Source organism: Anoplophora glabripennis, unplaced genomic scaffold (genome assembly GCF_000390285.2).
Source record: "Anoplophora glabripennis isolate ALB-LARVAE unplaced genomic scaffold, Agla_2.0 scaffold868, whole genome shotgun sequence".
NCBI lineage: Eukaryota > Metazoa > Arthropoda > Insecta > Coleoptera > Cerambycidae > Anoplophora > Anoplophora glabripennis.
In genome coordinates this window covers 147,060-164,065 of record NW_019417849.1, presented here as the reverse complement: position 1 = coordinate 164,065, position 17,006 = coordinate 147,060, and the positions used below count along the sequence as shown (strand labels likewise).

At 33.6% G+C, this 17,006-nt stretch overlaps 1 protein-coding gene across 1 annotated transcript; it reads left to right on the top strand.

Moving 5' to 3' along the window:
- Positions 1–439: 439 nt before the first annotated feature.
- LOC108911591 (lysosomal alpha-glucosidase-like) lies at positions 440–17,006 on the top strand. Its single transcript, XM_018716567.2, has 5 exons — positions 440–1,500; positions 11,060–11,255; positions 12,218–12,493; positions 13,826–14,605; positions 16,468–17,006. The coding sequence occupies exons 1-5, from the start codon at positions 500–502 to the stop codon at positions 16,792–16,794; spliced, it is 2,580 nt and encodes an 859-aa protein (XP_018572083.1). The 5' UTR covers positions 440–499; the 3' UTR covers positions 16,795–17,006.

Sequence of the window (17,006 nt, the reverse complement as noted above, 5' to 3'; positions counted from 1 at the left end):
GCGTGACAGTCGCCTAAGTTTTTCTTAGTTGCCGCAATCGTGTTGCAAACGAAACAATTGTAAATTATTATCAATTTTTATAAATTCTATATCTCCATCCGCTTCTTGAAGCATTTACATAGATTAAATTTTTTAAAACAATTTTAAAATACGTTAAACATAAACACACAATTCGATTATTTTAAGATATCTGTTAGATGTGTACTTGCTTGCTTGCTATATTATCCCTTTTTATAGCCTAAATATCTACATTACTAAATAAATAAATATAACTGTACAGTATGATTATCTGCATGTCCTGGGAAAAACCTTTTTAATAGTCTTTAAAATAATAAGACGTTACACGGTTTTAAGAATTATTCGTTTTGTTTTATTATCATTTATCGATATCGTATCATATATCTTATCAGTAGAAACAAGTGCATTTGTTCACAGTTTAACCAATTCCATCAAATTATGGTAGTGTGACATTTTCTAAAAACCATATTAAGTGTCCCAAATGAGTAACGAGAACGAAAATGAACCAACTACATTTATACAACAGCACAGGGATGACTATGAAGACGATGGAAAATTTAAAAAGAAGGTGACCCTAAGGACCATACTCTGCAACAAAACCGTAAAAGGATGGATATTTCTAACGATATTTGCAGCCAGTGTTCCCATCTTAGTGTACTATTTTGTTATAGACCAAGGTACGTACGACGATGATGACTCATATACATGTTTAGTACAAGAAAACTTTAGAGTACCTTGTGGGAAATTTAACATTACCAGAAATGAATGCGAAAGTGTCCAGTGCTGTTACGATAGATCTACTCAGATTTGTTATCACTATTTGCCATCTAGATATTCCTATGATATCGATGAAGAAACTGAAACATATATGGCCTCACAGAGTACAACTCCCTTCGGTACAGATTCTTTACAAAAATTAAAAATGTCTATTAATGAAATAGATGAAAATAAAGTCAGCGTGGTATTATTTCAAGATGAAGTAAATGTTGAGGATCACTATCTAGACACAGAAAAAAATTACAAAGTTAATCTGGTTAAAGAAAAGCTTATGGTCGAGGTTTATAGAACTAACAACGATCTTTTACTGACAACTGCAAAGGGACCCTTGATAGCATCAGATACTTATTGGGAGTGGTCATTCTACCTAACAAATCATTCCCTATTTGGTTTAAACAAAACTCTTATTAGTGTGCCAGTGAACACAACTTTTACCAAAGTTCTATATAAAAACGATATAGATCACTCCTCGCTACCTGTCCTTTGGGCGTACGGTAACAAGAAATTTCATGGTGTGATTATTAAACACGATGGTCCATTAGAGATTACTATATTGCCTTCAAATTTGGTAATTTTGAGAAGTTTGACTGGAGATTCACTTGAACTAGAATTATCAGTGGGACCTACACCGAAGTTTCTTCATGACCAACAGACACAAAATGTTACGCTTCCTCCTCTTTGGGCCCTACAAACACACATGTGCAGGTAATTGCTACTATTTAACTATTTTCCTTTGTGTTTGCTTAATATTGTTTTAAAAGTACGGTTATATCAATTATAATCAAGAGGTTGTCACTATGACAGAAAAATTTAATTTCTTAAGAGAAATGCATTGTTAGCATCCAACCCCCACATCCATAGAAACCTTCATTTCCTTTGGTAATAAATATCGTCTTGAATTATCTAAAGCCAAAAAAATGCCAATGACAGCTATACAGTCTATACAATGTGGCCCATCGAAAACGCAGTGTCGAAAAAAATGCTAAAATACGTTGAATTTATATGTGAGGGGGGCAACTTTTGACGTGAAACTGATCACCCTTCTATGTGGGGGTGCCATTCCCCAAAATTTTTCAAATGAGAATAAGTGTCAAGTGATATGTCATTGCTAAGGATTTTTAATTCTCTATACGTTGACGCTCCGTTTTTGAAATTCGGTCAATTCAAGTTACGAAGTCTTGAAGTTTTATTAGTACATTTGACAAAAAATGCAAAAATTAAGTCGATTTTATTTAAAAACTTACCGTATCAACGAAGTAGGAGTTGAAAATGTAGTCCACCAATCTCCATACAAATTATCTTCAAATAGTCGTTGTACGATTCGTCCCCGCAAATCTTCTAGTGTATCTGATGGAGTGCAATAAAATTTACTTTTTACGTATCCCCACAAAAAGAAATCCAGAGGCCTTAAATCGGGTGACCGCGGAGGCCATTCAGTTGCGCCCCTTCATCCCTATAATATTAGTTAAAGCTGGTCCAATAGCACTTTCAAGCAAATCTAGGTACATGCCACCTGTCAAGTTTCCAGGAAGAAAGAAAGAACCAACAAGGCAATCTCCAAAAATACCAGCCCATATGTTTAATTTTTGGAAGTTTGGGTGAAATACCCCGGAGTAACGGCAGTTGTGACGGTTAACTGTACCATGTAAGCAAAAAGTACACTCATATGAAAAATATACATTAAATAGAAAATTGGCGTCATTCACTGCACGCTCAGTCATGACTTTGCAGAACTGCAAGCGACGATCTAAGTCGTCTTCATTCAATTCCTGAAGTATCTTATGGGGGTGCAATTTGTACTTTTTTAATATTCGCTGGTCACGAGACTACTGGGCCTATCTTAACAGGTTTTAATCAAATGAAATTATTTGCGAGCCAACATGCTGTAATTTTTTACTCACAAAAAACTATGAACAAGCCGAAATAATTTGCAGGAAGGTGTGACTGTAAAAAACAACAAAAATTCCTTCAATTTAATTAAAATCGATTGCATTTTTGCGTTTTTCATGAAATGTATTAATGAAACTTCAAGACTTCGTAACTTCTAAACGAAATGACCGAATTCCAAAAACGAAGCGCCAGTGTATAGATAATCAAAAACCCTTTTCAATTACATATTACTTGAACCCCATTCTCATTTGAAAAATCTTGGGGGATGACAACCCCGCATAGGAGGGCGAAATTTGGCCTATGAATTTGACATGAAAAGTTGCCCCCTCACAAACAAAATCGACGTATTTCAGCATTTTTTTCGACAATATGTTTTCCTGGCGGTTATGCCCTACGGTACGTTTTCGATGGGCCACACTGTATAAATTCATCTACTAATAAACAAGCAACAATGTGGAACCTCATAAATAATAAAACTGACCGCAGTTCACCTGTAACCGATTCATTAAACGCTAATGATTCCTATACTTATTTATTTTTCCAATCGCAGAACGTCTTTTGTGTGAGCTCCCACTTCCCAACAAGTTACCTTCCGAGTTTTTGTCTGCCCCAAGATCACAAACGACTTTTAAATTCGGAAAGTCGCCTTTTAATGAATGGAGAACTATTTTAAATAACATAAAAGTTAAAACAGGCGAGGATGCTTATGACTTGAATGTTCCAATCTTAGAAACATTATAATTTTTCCACTATTTAAACGAATTAATCAATGTACTAGCTCCAACGTATTTCCTACAGTTTCCAAGTTATCCAAGGTTATTCTTGTTTTTAAGAAGGGCGAGAGAGATGATGTATCTAACTACCGACCAATATTCCTGTTCCCGTTCTTGCAAAGGTTCGAAACTTTTAAAAATGCAAATTGCAGATTATTTTGGAAACAAGAATTTATTCCATTCTAGTCAATACGGTTTTAGGAACAAAAGGTCAACAACTCTGGCTATTAATCAGTTGAGTACGATTATTTTAAACACTTTCGAATCAAACAATGTTGTCATCAGTAGAACTTTTAAGATTTTTTTATTCTACGCAATAAACAGCCAATCAGGAATACTATAAGTGTCCTTCAGCGTTTACGCGAACATATTCGGAAAAAAAGACCTAGCCGAGACAAGGCGTATTTAGCTTCCACAACCTCCCTATTATCCTGATACATATAGCCCTTGTTGACTTCTACCTGTCTCCTAAATTGAAAATGTGGCTGAAAGGAAAGCGATTGAGTCCATTGAAAACATCCAGGCAAATATGGAGAAAGTTTTTAACATCCTAAAGAACAAAAACTTCCGGGAATGCTCTCAAAAGTGGAAGTCGAGTCGGTGTGTTCAGTCAGAAGGGAGATTCATCGTAAGAGCCTGTATGTAGTGCCATTTGGAAATTGCAAGCCCACTCTTAAAATGTTCCAACCGCATCTCGTAGTATCCGCAAATCAGTTTCTTATGTCTGTGTTATTAGAGCTTTGTCAAATGAATGCTGAATAAATTCTAAATAAATAGGAAAAGATAACGACTAATTTCTGATTTTTAAGTTTTATAGGTATTGTAAGACATGTTTTCTTAGAACATATCTCTTCTTTTCAAATATACAGGGTGTAAGAAGTTTGACTGCCATTACTTCAGCATGAGATAGAGTAATCACAAATTAACAAAAAAGTTGTATATTACAGGGGCGTAAGATTAACAGATTTCAAAATACAGCGAGTACTATTTATTATTGTGAAACATTTAGTAAATTTCAAGACAATTGTTTTCCAGTTTTTAAATGAATAAAATAAAATGTAGGTATTGATTTTGTAGTACGAAGATTGTGTTGTGCTTAAATTTTAGTACTAGCAATTTTTATGTATCTCTTAAAACAGGAACTTAACTTTTAATCAAATTACGTATTTGAAAAATATGTAATTGAAGTACCCAAAGATTCTCGCCGTCCTAATAATCATACGTATTAAATATAATTTAGGTACTTACCAAAAAGCAAAATTCAGTAATTTTTAAACGCACAAGTACAAAACAATCTACAACATATGCTCAAAATGTCCACCACCATTTTCGATGCACGCACGACACCTTCGAATCCAATTTTCGCGCACTCGCTGGAAAACACCTCAAGAAAAGGAAATAGTGGTAAGCAAAAAACACTCCGACACGGTCGAATCCAGACACAAACTAAATTGCATATTGCTGGACACCTTAGTACCTCGTGTTAATAAACCGCCGCGCCGCTGTCACATTGCTCGATATGAATTTTATCGAATTTTAAATTTATTACAACGCTAATTATTTTTTAGACTTGGGTATAAAGAAGTTAACAAAAGTAAGAAACATTGTATTTTATGGTAATCTATGCACGCAGTTATGTCAATAGGTATTCCTTAATTAATCGAGCTTTTGTACATCAAGTTGAAGACTTCTATAATTTTTTTTCTCGGAAATGGCTGAGTTTAGGACCCATGTCATATAAGGTTTTTTTGTTTATTTTAATGTATTCTATCGTCTGTTAAAATCAAGGCAGTCAAACTTCTAACACCTTGTATAAGTAGATCTAATTTTATTTACTACCTTTCTTCTCATTTTTGCTTGCTGAGAAGCAAATATATAGTCCAATTAACTAAGCCTTTAAATCGAAATTTTGCCAACTTGGCTGAATTTTTGATATGAGTTAGTTTAAGGTATATTATAACAATAAGTGAGAGTAATTTTTTGTTCAACCCCCGGCCAAGGGTGGAAAAAGATAAAACAAAGGGCTTTTTCAAGATAACTCAAAAAGGGTAAGAGCTAGAAAAAAAATGTTTTTCATGAAAGTTGTAAAGCAGACAATTCTACATAAAAATGGCCTCTTAACTTTTTCTTGTACTATTACAATTAACAGAGTTAGGGAGGCTAGAAGTTAAGGGAAGATTTCAGAAATTTAAAAAAAAATCATAACAAACAGAAAAATGATTGAATTTTGTAATTTTTTTTTCAATCTGCTCTAAAATATGTAACTTTTCTTTTCAGAGAAATAGATATATTTTTTAATTTTTAATAAGAAAGTTATAAAAAAAAAATCAAATTTTTAATCGTTAATTTTAATGATTTAACAAAATTAAATTTCTGAAATCTTCCCTTAACTTCTAGCCTCCCTAACTCTGTTAATTTTAATAGTACAAGAAAAAGCTAAGAGACCATTTTTATGTAGAATTGTCTGCTTTACAACTTTCATGAAAAACATTTTTTTTCTAGCTCTTACCCTTTTTGAGTTATCTTGAAAGAGCCCTTTGTTTTATCTTTTTCCACCCTTGGCCGGGGGTTGAACAAAAATTTACTCTCACTTATTGTTATAATATACCTTAAACTAACTCATATCAAAAATTCAGCCAAGTTGACAAAATTTCGATTTAAAGGCTTAGTTAATTGGACTAATACTTATCTTGTCCTGAGATCATAAATTTCAACTCTGTAATGATAACACAAATCTAAAGTTATTTATTTACTTATTTACAGGTTGATAGATATTTTTCTTCTTCCGGGAACAAGTCTTCCAAATTTGAATTTCTTTTGACTGCTCGATAACCGTAGATAAAAAAAAACTAAAAGATCTTGAAACTAGAGACTTAAAGCATCAAAATGTTTATTTTTATCTCGACAAGATCATTTTTCACCGAGATACAGCCTTTTAAAAATCACTAAAATATTTATGAAATTTTAGTTTATATTTGACCTAATATTTATTAAGGGCCCCGTAATAATACCTCGTGTGATTCCGAAGGTTAGTTCAAGTCCCTGGCCAGGCCCCCTGAAGCCAGTTTATTTGCCCTCTCGTTACAAAAGATACCCGTGTAGCCCGGAACCCAAACCAACTCTCTGCCAATAATTTGGCCAGTGACTTTAGAGCGTTTCCTTATTCCCGAACGAGGGCAGACCTTGTCCTCCAGGAGATAACCACTCTGAGCGCGGCCTGACTATCGGAGCAGATAAAAATCCTCTCCTCTACATAATTCCTTACCTCATCCTTGCTTGTCATCATCAAGATAGCGAAAACCTCAGCCTGAAAGACTGTGGCATACTTACATACCCAGTGAAAAACTTTCCTGGATACCACTGCTTTCCAGATATATTCCTGCTTCTGAATACTCGTCTCCTACCCGAGATCCATTAGAGCCCTCATACACGAGCCACCTTTTGCAGTCGGACCGACGACAAAATTGCAGTCGCGTGCTGGCGAACTGAGCGCTGCCATAAGAAACAATGTACCCTCCATACACGGGAGTGAACAGGAGTCGAAACGGGCATTCGCAGTTCGCTTCCGGCCGATTTTCGCCGGTGGTCACATCAACGTGCGCGCCGGCGTAGCCGTACACGAACCACAATCTTGCATTCGTACTCACCGCGATCGCGCGAATTTATTTTGTTCGTTTATTTCGAGTAGTCATTATACAGAAAGGACCTTTGTCTCTGTTAAAAACAATGGAAGAAACATTTGATACGGAGATGTCTATCAGCGAATCCAAAATTCCCTTCTTGTCGTCGAGTAGTCAGAAGTGGATGTATCCAGAGTGATCGTACTTTCCTACGTCTCCTTTTTCTCCTCAAAATAAGAAATAAAAGTGCTTCTTCTTCGAGGGGCATATTTAAACCGATGTGTTATGTGGTCAGGTTGCAGTCGCCTCGACTGTGACTGCGGTTGATACTACCGCAAGTCAACCACAAAAATGTAGTCAGGATGTGTTCGGGTCAACCGCGAGTTGCAGTCGACTTGACCACAAATTTGTAGTTACGTCAACTGCAAAATGTGGCTCGTATACGGCTGCCCTTAGTAAAGCATACTAGGGATCCCGAGGGGAAGATATCACTTTCTTGCTTCCACTGCTCTCTCAAGGTGGTGGTAACATACTTCCTTCCTAACCAAAGCCGGTCCCCTGTTTCCGTATTCCTCATGGCATATATTGGGATATCCGTCGCAACCCTGAGACAGCGTGACCTTTTTCGCGTCCTTCCGCTCTCCAACTGCATTCAATTTTTATGTACGTTTTACTAATTTTTTTTATCCTCTTTCCAACCATATGGAATTTGTATGCCTTTGCATAACGAAATTTTTGAGAAAAAATGAGAAAACCTTCAGCCTTTGACAGCAGTTTACGGTGCTCGCTTTCTAAATCATGTCCAATAAAAGCCGCTGGAAAAACAATTTTGCATACCGCTATCACACATATCGGTTTATTTGTAATTGCAAAGTATACCGGGGTGTCCAAAAATGGGTAACCGAGTTTATAGCTCAGGGCATTTATAATCAGACTGTAAATGATTAGTGAATATATTTTGTCTATACAGCGTGTCCCACTAGTGCGGGAAAGTCCAATATCAATGTTAAAATGAGGAATATATGGATTTTTCTTTTTACTGTGTTGCCACATTTCTCGGAATGTACAAATTAAAAATATATTCAACTATACAGGGTGTTCCACTTTTCCTGGACAGACACCAACTTTGGTTTTTTAAATGGTACACACATTTTTTATAATTTTTTCAGATTCTACATAAAAAATAAAGGGTACTTTGTGTAGAATAGTTTTATTCACAGATTTTGAGATATCCCGCTTGAAAGGTTTTTCTAATCGATATTGGCTGCTTACATTTTCTGATACTGACAGGTTATACTAATAGCTATTAAGCCCATTTTTTTTTCAGATGTTTAGTAAGGATGACTCTTCCGAATCATGCTCCAAAAACTGGCCTGCGTTATACAGGGTGATCAAAATATCATGTTAAAATTGCCAATTGAAAAATTGAAAAATCTCGAATTTTTTAAATGCAACACCCTGTATATTTTCATACCATGAGATGCAGAATTAAATTCTCTACATCTTTGCTATACCTGCTCCTATACCAAAATTCATTAGTTTTTCATGAAATCTCATTTCTATGAAAAAATGCGAATGCGAATGCGAACAAATAGCTTATATTATGTAAAATAACGTAGTAGGCTCCTGTCAAAGGACAATCTGGAAAAATTTCGATTAACATAAGGTTTAATAGAAAAGCGACAGTAATAATTGTGAAATGAATTACTCTGAAGAAGAATTAATAAATAAATAATAGAATAATTAGTAAAACTCATGGTAACTGTTTATTGACAACTATTTACCAAACTAATAATCCAGATTTACAAAGATATCCTCGTACAAAGTGTTTTGTAAAACTGAAGGGGAGGTTTGAAAGAACTACAAATGCAAATTATGATAAGACAACAAGAACACACGCTTGCAGTATCCAAAACTGTAAATTGACATCGTGCATTTCTAACAAAAGTAGTAAAGACCTAGTTACATTAGTAGTTAACAGGAACAGGTAACCGCTTAAAATGTTTGCCATTTTTCTCTAGACATTGAGCAATTCTACGACGAAAATTACTTGACACATTTCGCAGCATTTCCGGAGTTACGGTCAAAAAAGCATTTCTTATCTTTGCCTGTAAATCTTCTACATCTGTCGGAGGAGTTTCATACACCCTGTCTTTTATATAGCCCCATAAAAAAAATCAAGACAGGACAGGTCTGTGGATCGGGGAGGCCATGGAATTGGACCGCCTCTACCTATTCACTTATCTCGATAAAACCATTTAAGTATTCTCTAACCTGAAACAGTTTTTCTATGAATTTACATAACTTACATAATGAGAAAACTTACCGCCAGTGTGGAATGTGCAGGGGCATCATCATGTTGGAACCACTAACTGTTTAAGTCATCCGGAGGCATATGTTCCTGCAATTGGAGCAAATCGTTTTGTAAAAATTGCAAATACTCATTACCAGTTAAGTTTCCTTCAAGAAAATGTGGTCCAATGACATATTCTCCGCATATTCCCGCCCAAACGTTGACTTTAAAGCGGTGTTGATGATCGTCTTGTCTTATTAATTTGGGATTATGATCGGCGTAATAGTGATAATTATGTGGATTCTCTCGACCAGTATTGGCAAAGGATGACTTGTCAGTAAATAACATCTTTGAAAAAAAAATTCATCTTGTAACTTTATAGTTGCCCACTCATAAAACTGTACTCGTTTCTGACAATCTTGCTGTGTTAAGAATTGGTGATGCTCAGAATGATAGGGGTGGAAGTTGTTTTTCTTTAACGTTCTATTAACCACACTTTTGGAAATACTAATTTCATCACTAATTTCTCTGAGATGGATTTTGGACTGCACATCCCAAAATGTCAATTTGACTATCCTGATTACTACATGCGTGTGTTCTTGTTGTCTTCTCATAATTTGCATTTGTTGATTTTTCAAACCTCTCCTTCAGTTTTACAAAACACTTTGTACGAGAATATCTTTCTAATCTGGATTATTAGTTTGGTAAATACTTGTCAATAAACAGTTACCATGACTTTTACTAATTATTCTTTTATTTATTTACTAATAATTCTTTAGAGTAATTCATTTCACAATTATTACTGTCGCTTTTCTATTAAACCTTATGTGAATCGAAAATGTTCCAGATTATCCTTTGACAGGAGCCTACTACGTTATTTTACATAATATAAGCTATTTGTTCACATTCGCATTTTTTCATAGAAATGAGATTACATGAAAAACTAATGAATTTTGGTATAGGAGCAGGTATAGCAAAGTTGTAGAGAATTTAATTCTGCATCTCATGGTATGAAAATATACAGGGTGTTGCATTTAAAAAATTCCAGATTTTTCAACTTTTCAATTGGCCATTTTGACATGATATTTTGGTCACCTTGTATAACGCAGGCCAGTTTTTGGAGCATGATTCGGAAGAGTCATCCTTACTAAACATCTGATAAAAAATGAGCTTAGTAGCTATTAGTATAACCTGTCAGTATCAGAAAATGTAAGCAGCCAATATCGATTAGAAAAACCTTTCAAGCGAGATATCTTAAAATCTGTGAATATTTGAATAGAACTATTCTACACAAAGTACCCTTTATTTTTTATGTAGAATCTGAAAAAAATATAAAAAATGTGTGTTTCCATTAAAAAAACCAAAGATGGTGTCTGGCCAGGAAAAGTGAAACACCCTGTATAGTTCAATCTATTTTTAAATTGTACATTCCGAGAAATGTGGCAACAAGTAAAAAGAAAAATCCATATATTCCTCATTTTAACATAGATACTTATTGGACTTTCCCGCACTAGTGGGACACGCTGTATAATGCCTCGCGATGCAATTAATTCTGATCAAATGTAAAATAAAAATTGATGAAAATATATTTCAGCCGATAATAAACACTTTCCTTTGCATACATGTGCAAATAAAATTCAGAATACTCCTTATTTTAATAATCTGTCTCACAAGAATATACTTTTTAGGAGAGGAAGTAATACAAATTTAACCGAATTACTGGCAGATTATAGTTTAGACAGCCAAGTAAATAGTGACTGTATACATGAAAATTTGGTAATGGGTATTATGAAGGATAATAACATGAATAAGGATAATCTTAGAAGTATCGTCAAAAACATTAAAGAACAGGGAGCCCAGTTCTTATTATCTGTCCCACCTCATGTAAGTATGTAAATTATTTGTAGGATCTCCCACTATTTTATATGGTGTAAAAAATATAATTTTATTTAAAACATAGTCATATACTAGTTCGATTAAATAAATATTTTATTTAGAAGTAGGTACAATACTTGAAGACTTATCTAAAAATGAACTAATTAGCTTTAATATAAACCAAACGTAGTACAAAAAAGCTCTATTTTCGTAAAAAAAAGACTTGACAACGGTACCATGTATCCCGGACGTTACAGAGTTGAAGCGACAAAAGGCTAGGGGAGATTCCGCTCAGCAAAATATGTAAAAAAAGTCCATATGAACATGGGTCCGCAAGTGCTTTGTTTTCGAGAATCTTGGCATATCTCTGAACTCCATAAGGAAAAATAACAATGTTCTTTATGAAAACACAAATAAAACATGAAACGACATTGTCTCTAAAATGTCACAAAGTATTTAGTATTAAAAATACCCTCGAAAATACTGGAATTTACGGTCTTGTCCATTCTAAAAATTAATTTTTTAACAAAGTCCGAGTGTTTATTGTAACCGTTCTGCATTTAGTCTAGTTGAAAGTTAACAACGTTAGTTCTTAAATACCTATCTTGGCTGTTGGTAGTGAAACAAAATTATGGAATACACTTTTGCCGAACTAACATATCTAATTGGTCCAGTTGATGTATGATAATTGTTTTAAAAAACCATAAAAAAATCTCATTCAAATCAGCTGAAGCGTTTTTCTAAAAACACAAATTAAAAAATAACACCCTGTATTTCGGAAACGAAGCACTGGCGGACCCATGTTCATATGAACTTTTTTACATATTTTGCTGAGCGGAATCTCCCCTAGGCTTTTGTCACTCTGAAACACCCGGTATAATTTTTCTATGAAAACTGAATTTATCACGAAAATCTGCACTACTTTGCCTATAAAACAAACCATTTTTAATCTCCTTAAATGTATGTTCTAGGTGTTGCAGAATTACGAGGCGTTGTACAATAAATCAGTCGATTTGGATATTCTCTACAAATATAATAGCTCAATTTACACAGGAAAATACTTGAATGAAATTGTAGCATACCCTGATTACGATAATTCACAGATTCAAAATTATCTAAATGAATTTTCTAACCTACTTAGTACGTATATAGACCTTGAGGATATTGACGGATTCGTTCTACACGACAATTGGCCTGTTCACGAAAATTATTCTATGAACAGCACACATTTCCCGTATCTTTCACAGGTAAGATTTTATCATTTTATAATTTAGTACGATTGTGAGTGTTACCATCTTTCCATACCTTTTTTAAGTGAGAGTGTCGATCATTGATGTGATTAAAACCTGTTTTATATTTACCAATTTTTGGTTTGGTTTTTTCGTATTTTTGAGCATGTTTTAAATTCTGATTATACATTTTTTTTATATTACGAAAAAAATGAGTAACGGCAGAACTCCGTACGATGATTTTTGTAAATTAAACAAAAAAAATGTTGCGTACCGGAAAAATGAATATCTGAAATTTCTTGATTTTGTTATATTTGTGGCTACTTAAGACACAGAAAGATATTCTTTCACTAATTCTCGTCAAAATTAAATTATTTATGCGGACATGAAAAATAAAAAATGAAAGAAACGAAAAAAAATTTCGCATTTTTCTCGGAAATTTTGAGGTTAAGTTAAAAAGTGACCTCTATAAAAGTTGTAGATTTTTGCATGATCTACAACATATTCAATACCTTTTTTAATGTCAACTTTCCCAGGAAATCGAATCAATCCCCAAATCACCCTTCACCACCCCTGCTAACGCATTTATTTTTTTACGTTTATATAAGCCTTTTTCCTTTTCCGCTTATAAAAGTCCAGGTAACAATTTTTTTTCCAAGTGTAATTTGACTGGGCTAGTGCGAGTAAAATAGTGCAAATAAGTTGAAAAAGCTGTAAATTGTTTATTTTTTGCTTATGGTACAATTAGCACGTAATATCACACTGACATGCTATTTCTCATGTTTGTGCGCTATTATCAACTAAATATATTCAAGAACACAAAATATATTATACAATACGAGTATATTAAAAAAATTTAGAAACAGAAATTTATAGAAATAAATTATATAAATACTAGAAAGTTGTTAAAATATGCAGTAATAGGACTTATCATAATATGTACATTTTTTTATTCTGTTGACAAAACGAAAAAGTAAACATAAAATTATAGCAATAAATATGAGATAAATGGTTAATTAAAAAAATATAACATGAAAAACCTCTATTATAGAAGTGTTTAATTCTCCATTGAAAAATGGTGCCTTGAATTAGTATCTTGACATCTAGGTACCCATCATCCTGTTTTTATTTTTACACAACGAATAATTATTCAAACACTTAAATAATCACAATATAGAAAAAAAATTCAACTAAAAATATTAACATCACAGTTGATAAATTACCGCAATCCGTTACCATTTTGGGAATCCCTATTGCCAACCTTGAAATATAAGTTTGAATTTTCAATATATTTTCATTCAATTTCTTATATTTTCTTTTTCTTCATATTAATAACATAATTTTCTGTAGGAATTACGAGACGCTATGTCAAATACTCTACCATGGAACACAACAAGTAATGGATCCACACTCCATATTAACAACCATAACGCTTATGGCACCTCCCAGATGTTAAGCTTCCAAAACTATTTCAAAAACATTTCTATTATCATGTCCGCATCACTGACTTTCGAACAAACTGTACCCTCGATGATTCAAAACGTCAACGCTTCCTGGACTGACCTTCAACTGCAGACAGATAACATGTTGTTTATGAGCATTTTTGGAAACCATCTAGTTAACTTGCCCGTGTGTGGAGACACGACCTTCTTTAGAAGTTCTTTGCAAGAAACTTTATGTTTGCGATGGTATTTAATAGCTGCAACTATGCCGATGTTTAAAATTTCGTCATTAGAACCATGGAGAGATCCTAGTAATTTGAACTCTGTGTTTGCTCAAAACACAGCTTCGAGCACAATTGAGCTTAGGAACAGATTGCTTCCTTATTACTACACCATATTGAACAGAAATGAACCTGTCATCAGACCAATGTTTTACGATTATTATGAAAATGAGACCACATTTTCTTTGAACAACCAGTACATGATAGGAGAAAGTATATTAGTTGCCCATCCTTTTTCCACCGGCAGGAATAGACTGCAGGTTTATTTGCCAAGTCGCATTGAAATATGGTATGAACTTTGGGGCGGTCGTATGTACAATTCTACGAAAAATGCATGGACGGACTTTGATATAGTAGAAACAGATTTCATTGCTTTTATCTCACAAGGCAATATTTTACCAATTAAGGTATTTATGAAAATTTAATTTTTCTACATCTTAATTACAGTTTCCATGGTACATACGAGGTACGAGAAGAGTCAGTAAATAATGTTTATACAAATTGTTCATGTTTTATTTTTTCACATAGGACTCTATAACACACCGGTCTAACCTTCTAAGTTTGTGGATACTTTTTACAAAAAAAATGTTGGTGCTGTTTTTAATCAACTTGCGTTATCCCAAGTACCTTATTATAATCTGTAGACTTCTATTTCTACAAATGTTCTTCGAAAGGTCCAAATAAGTCTCATGAGCGAGCAGCAAATCGGAGGTAACAATACTTTTTTTTGAGTAAATTCCCGAGCATCCGCTAGAATTTCACCCTTTCCTGTATTGTATAAAGTCAGTGATATCCCAAAAATGTTCAGATTCTAGTTATTGACTGTTTCATACTTTCTGTAATGATGTACACAAGACTCGTCTATGTTTGAAGAAACATTTGTAGGATCGGAAAGTTACATGACGATGGTAATAAAGGTGGTGCAAAGTAGGGTAATATCCACACCAAAAAATTGCATCCTCAAAGGGCATTCGCAAGTTGATAAACATATGGACCAGGTGCTTTACAATGGGTATTATGTTAAAAAGTAGGACAAAATTTCTGCAAGCGCTCTTACAACATTATCAAACAATGCCTGTTATTTAATGACTCATTCGTATAATTAAAAATAATTATCAAAGTATGATGAAGAAACGAAAATAACAAAGCTTGAAGAAAGTATTGCAATCAAGTAAAATAAATTTGCATTTAAATTATTTTTAGAATCAGCATACAATAATAACTGATTTCTGTTTTTGTATTATTATTTTGTATACTTGTTGTCAAATTACAATTTAATTGATTAAGGTCTTTTTCAGTCCTAATAAATGTATTTGTCAACTAAATCTATATCTACTCCATAAAAACTAACGAGAAGTGACAGACACAGATTTGATTGGAAATTAAACTAACTTTTGGCTTTGAGTATTGCTATAACTGGTTGAACATTTATTCCCGTTTGGTTCCTATGTTAAAGGTTAACAGCTTCTAAAAGTTAGTACTTTATTTTTCTGTAACTTAATAAATGTAATCGCTCATTGTTGACTTTTTTCAACTGAGTTCATGCACAACTAGTTCTGCATTCTACTGTTACCACATATGAGAATTATAGTTCTTAATTAATAATGTATTGATAATGCCTTATTACTCAGCTGGTTCTGATGAGACCTAGCGTTCAGATATCTATGGGTGTGAGTAGGTTTTCTGTAAACGCTGCGTCTTAAGGTTTCCTCTCCACATGGACTTCTAGAAACGACGGTGTACAATTTCTTCCAAGTCCATGGTGAAGCTAACGTCCGCAGTTCAGAAAGAAATCTTTCTATGTTCTTACATTCATGAGGTCAGATAATATATCGTCAATATATCTGAATTAATATATTGGCTTCAGAGTTGCTGCTTGCAGAGCTGATGGCAAACATGAATACGTAGCGACTCCTTCAGTTTACTTATAAAACTGATCCCAAAAGGAGAAGAATATGTATATGTGCATACTTTTTCCAAATCAAATAAATAAGCCGTCCAGCTTGGTTAATTGGTACTTTTGTGAATAACGACATCACGTCAAATCTCACTGGAATATCATGTAGATCTAGTTGGATTCCCTTGATCTTATCAATAAAATCTCCAGAGTTTTTGTTATGGTGTTCCATCTTCCATGTACCCTAAAAAATTGTTTTTTAATTGTGTTCTTTATCCCTATGCCTCAACATTCTTGTTTGGGTTATTCTTGACTATTATAACTGCTTTTAAATTTCAAGGGAGTAATGCTAATGTAATTTTTCTTTTCCAGGAAGAAAATAATTTGGACCTAATCATTGCTCTGAACTGTACTACAAAACCTTGCGAAGGAAAAGGAACATTGCTCGACTCTAATTATATAACTTTTCAATCAAACGAAACAGCTTTAACTATCAGTGATATTCCCAAAGATAATTGTAATTACACATTGGGAAGCATAAAATTATATTATTATGAAGATGATATTAGTACTAGCAAGCACATAGTCAAAGACGAGGATTTGTGTACTGATGAAGTTAACGTAACGATACTTTTTAATGAATTAATGACAACTGATAACTGGAGTGATGCTATATATACAACACGCGCGCTCTTATAAAACAAAATTATACTTGTAACGTCAGAAATAATAGACATGAAACGCTACTGACTGGTTGAACTGATGAAGTCATGCAAACCATTATTTTTTAGAGCGCGCTCGCTGTATGGGTGCTTTTTTCTATTTATATTTTATAACATATAATATTAAGTATAACATATTTTAGCTAATTGCAGTTTTACTTCTTAAAAAAATATATTTTTTTAGACAAA

Excerpts from the sequence above, each read along its gene's own strand:
- LOC108911591 (XM_018716567.2), top strand. The coding sequence starts at position 500 with ATGAGTAACGAGAACGAAAATGAACCAACTACATTTATACAACAGCAC. Across the intron at positions 11,256-12,217 it reads TATTATCTGTCCCACCTCAT|GTGTTGCAGAATTACGAGGC; the intron begins GTAAGTATGTAA and ends TGTATGTTCTAG. Across the intron at positions 12,494-13,825 it reads ATTTCCCGTATCTTTCACAG|GAATTACGAGACGCTATGTC; the intron begins GTAAGATTTTAT and ends AATTTTCTGTAG.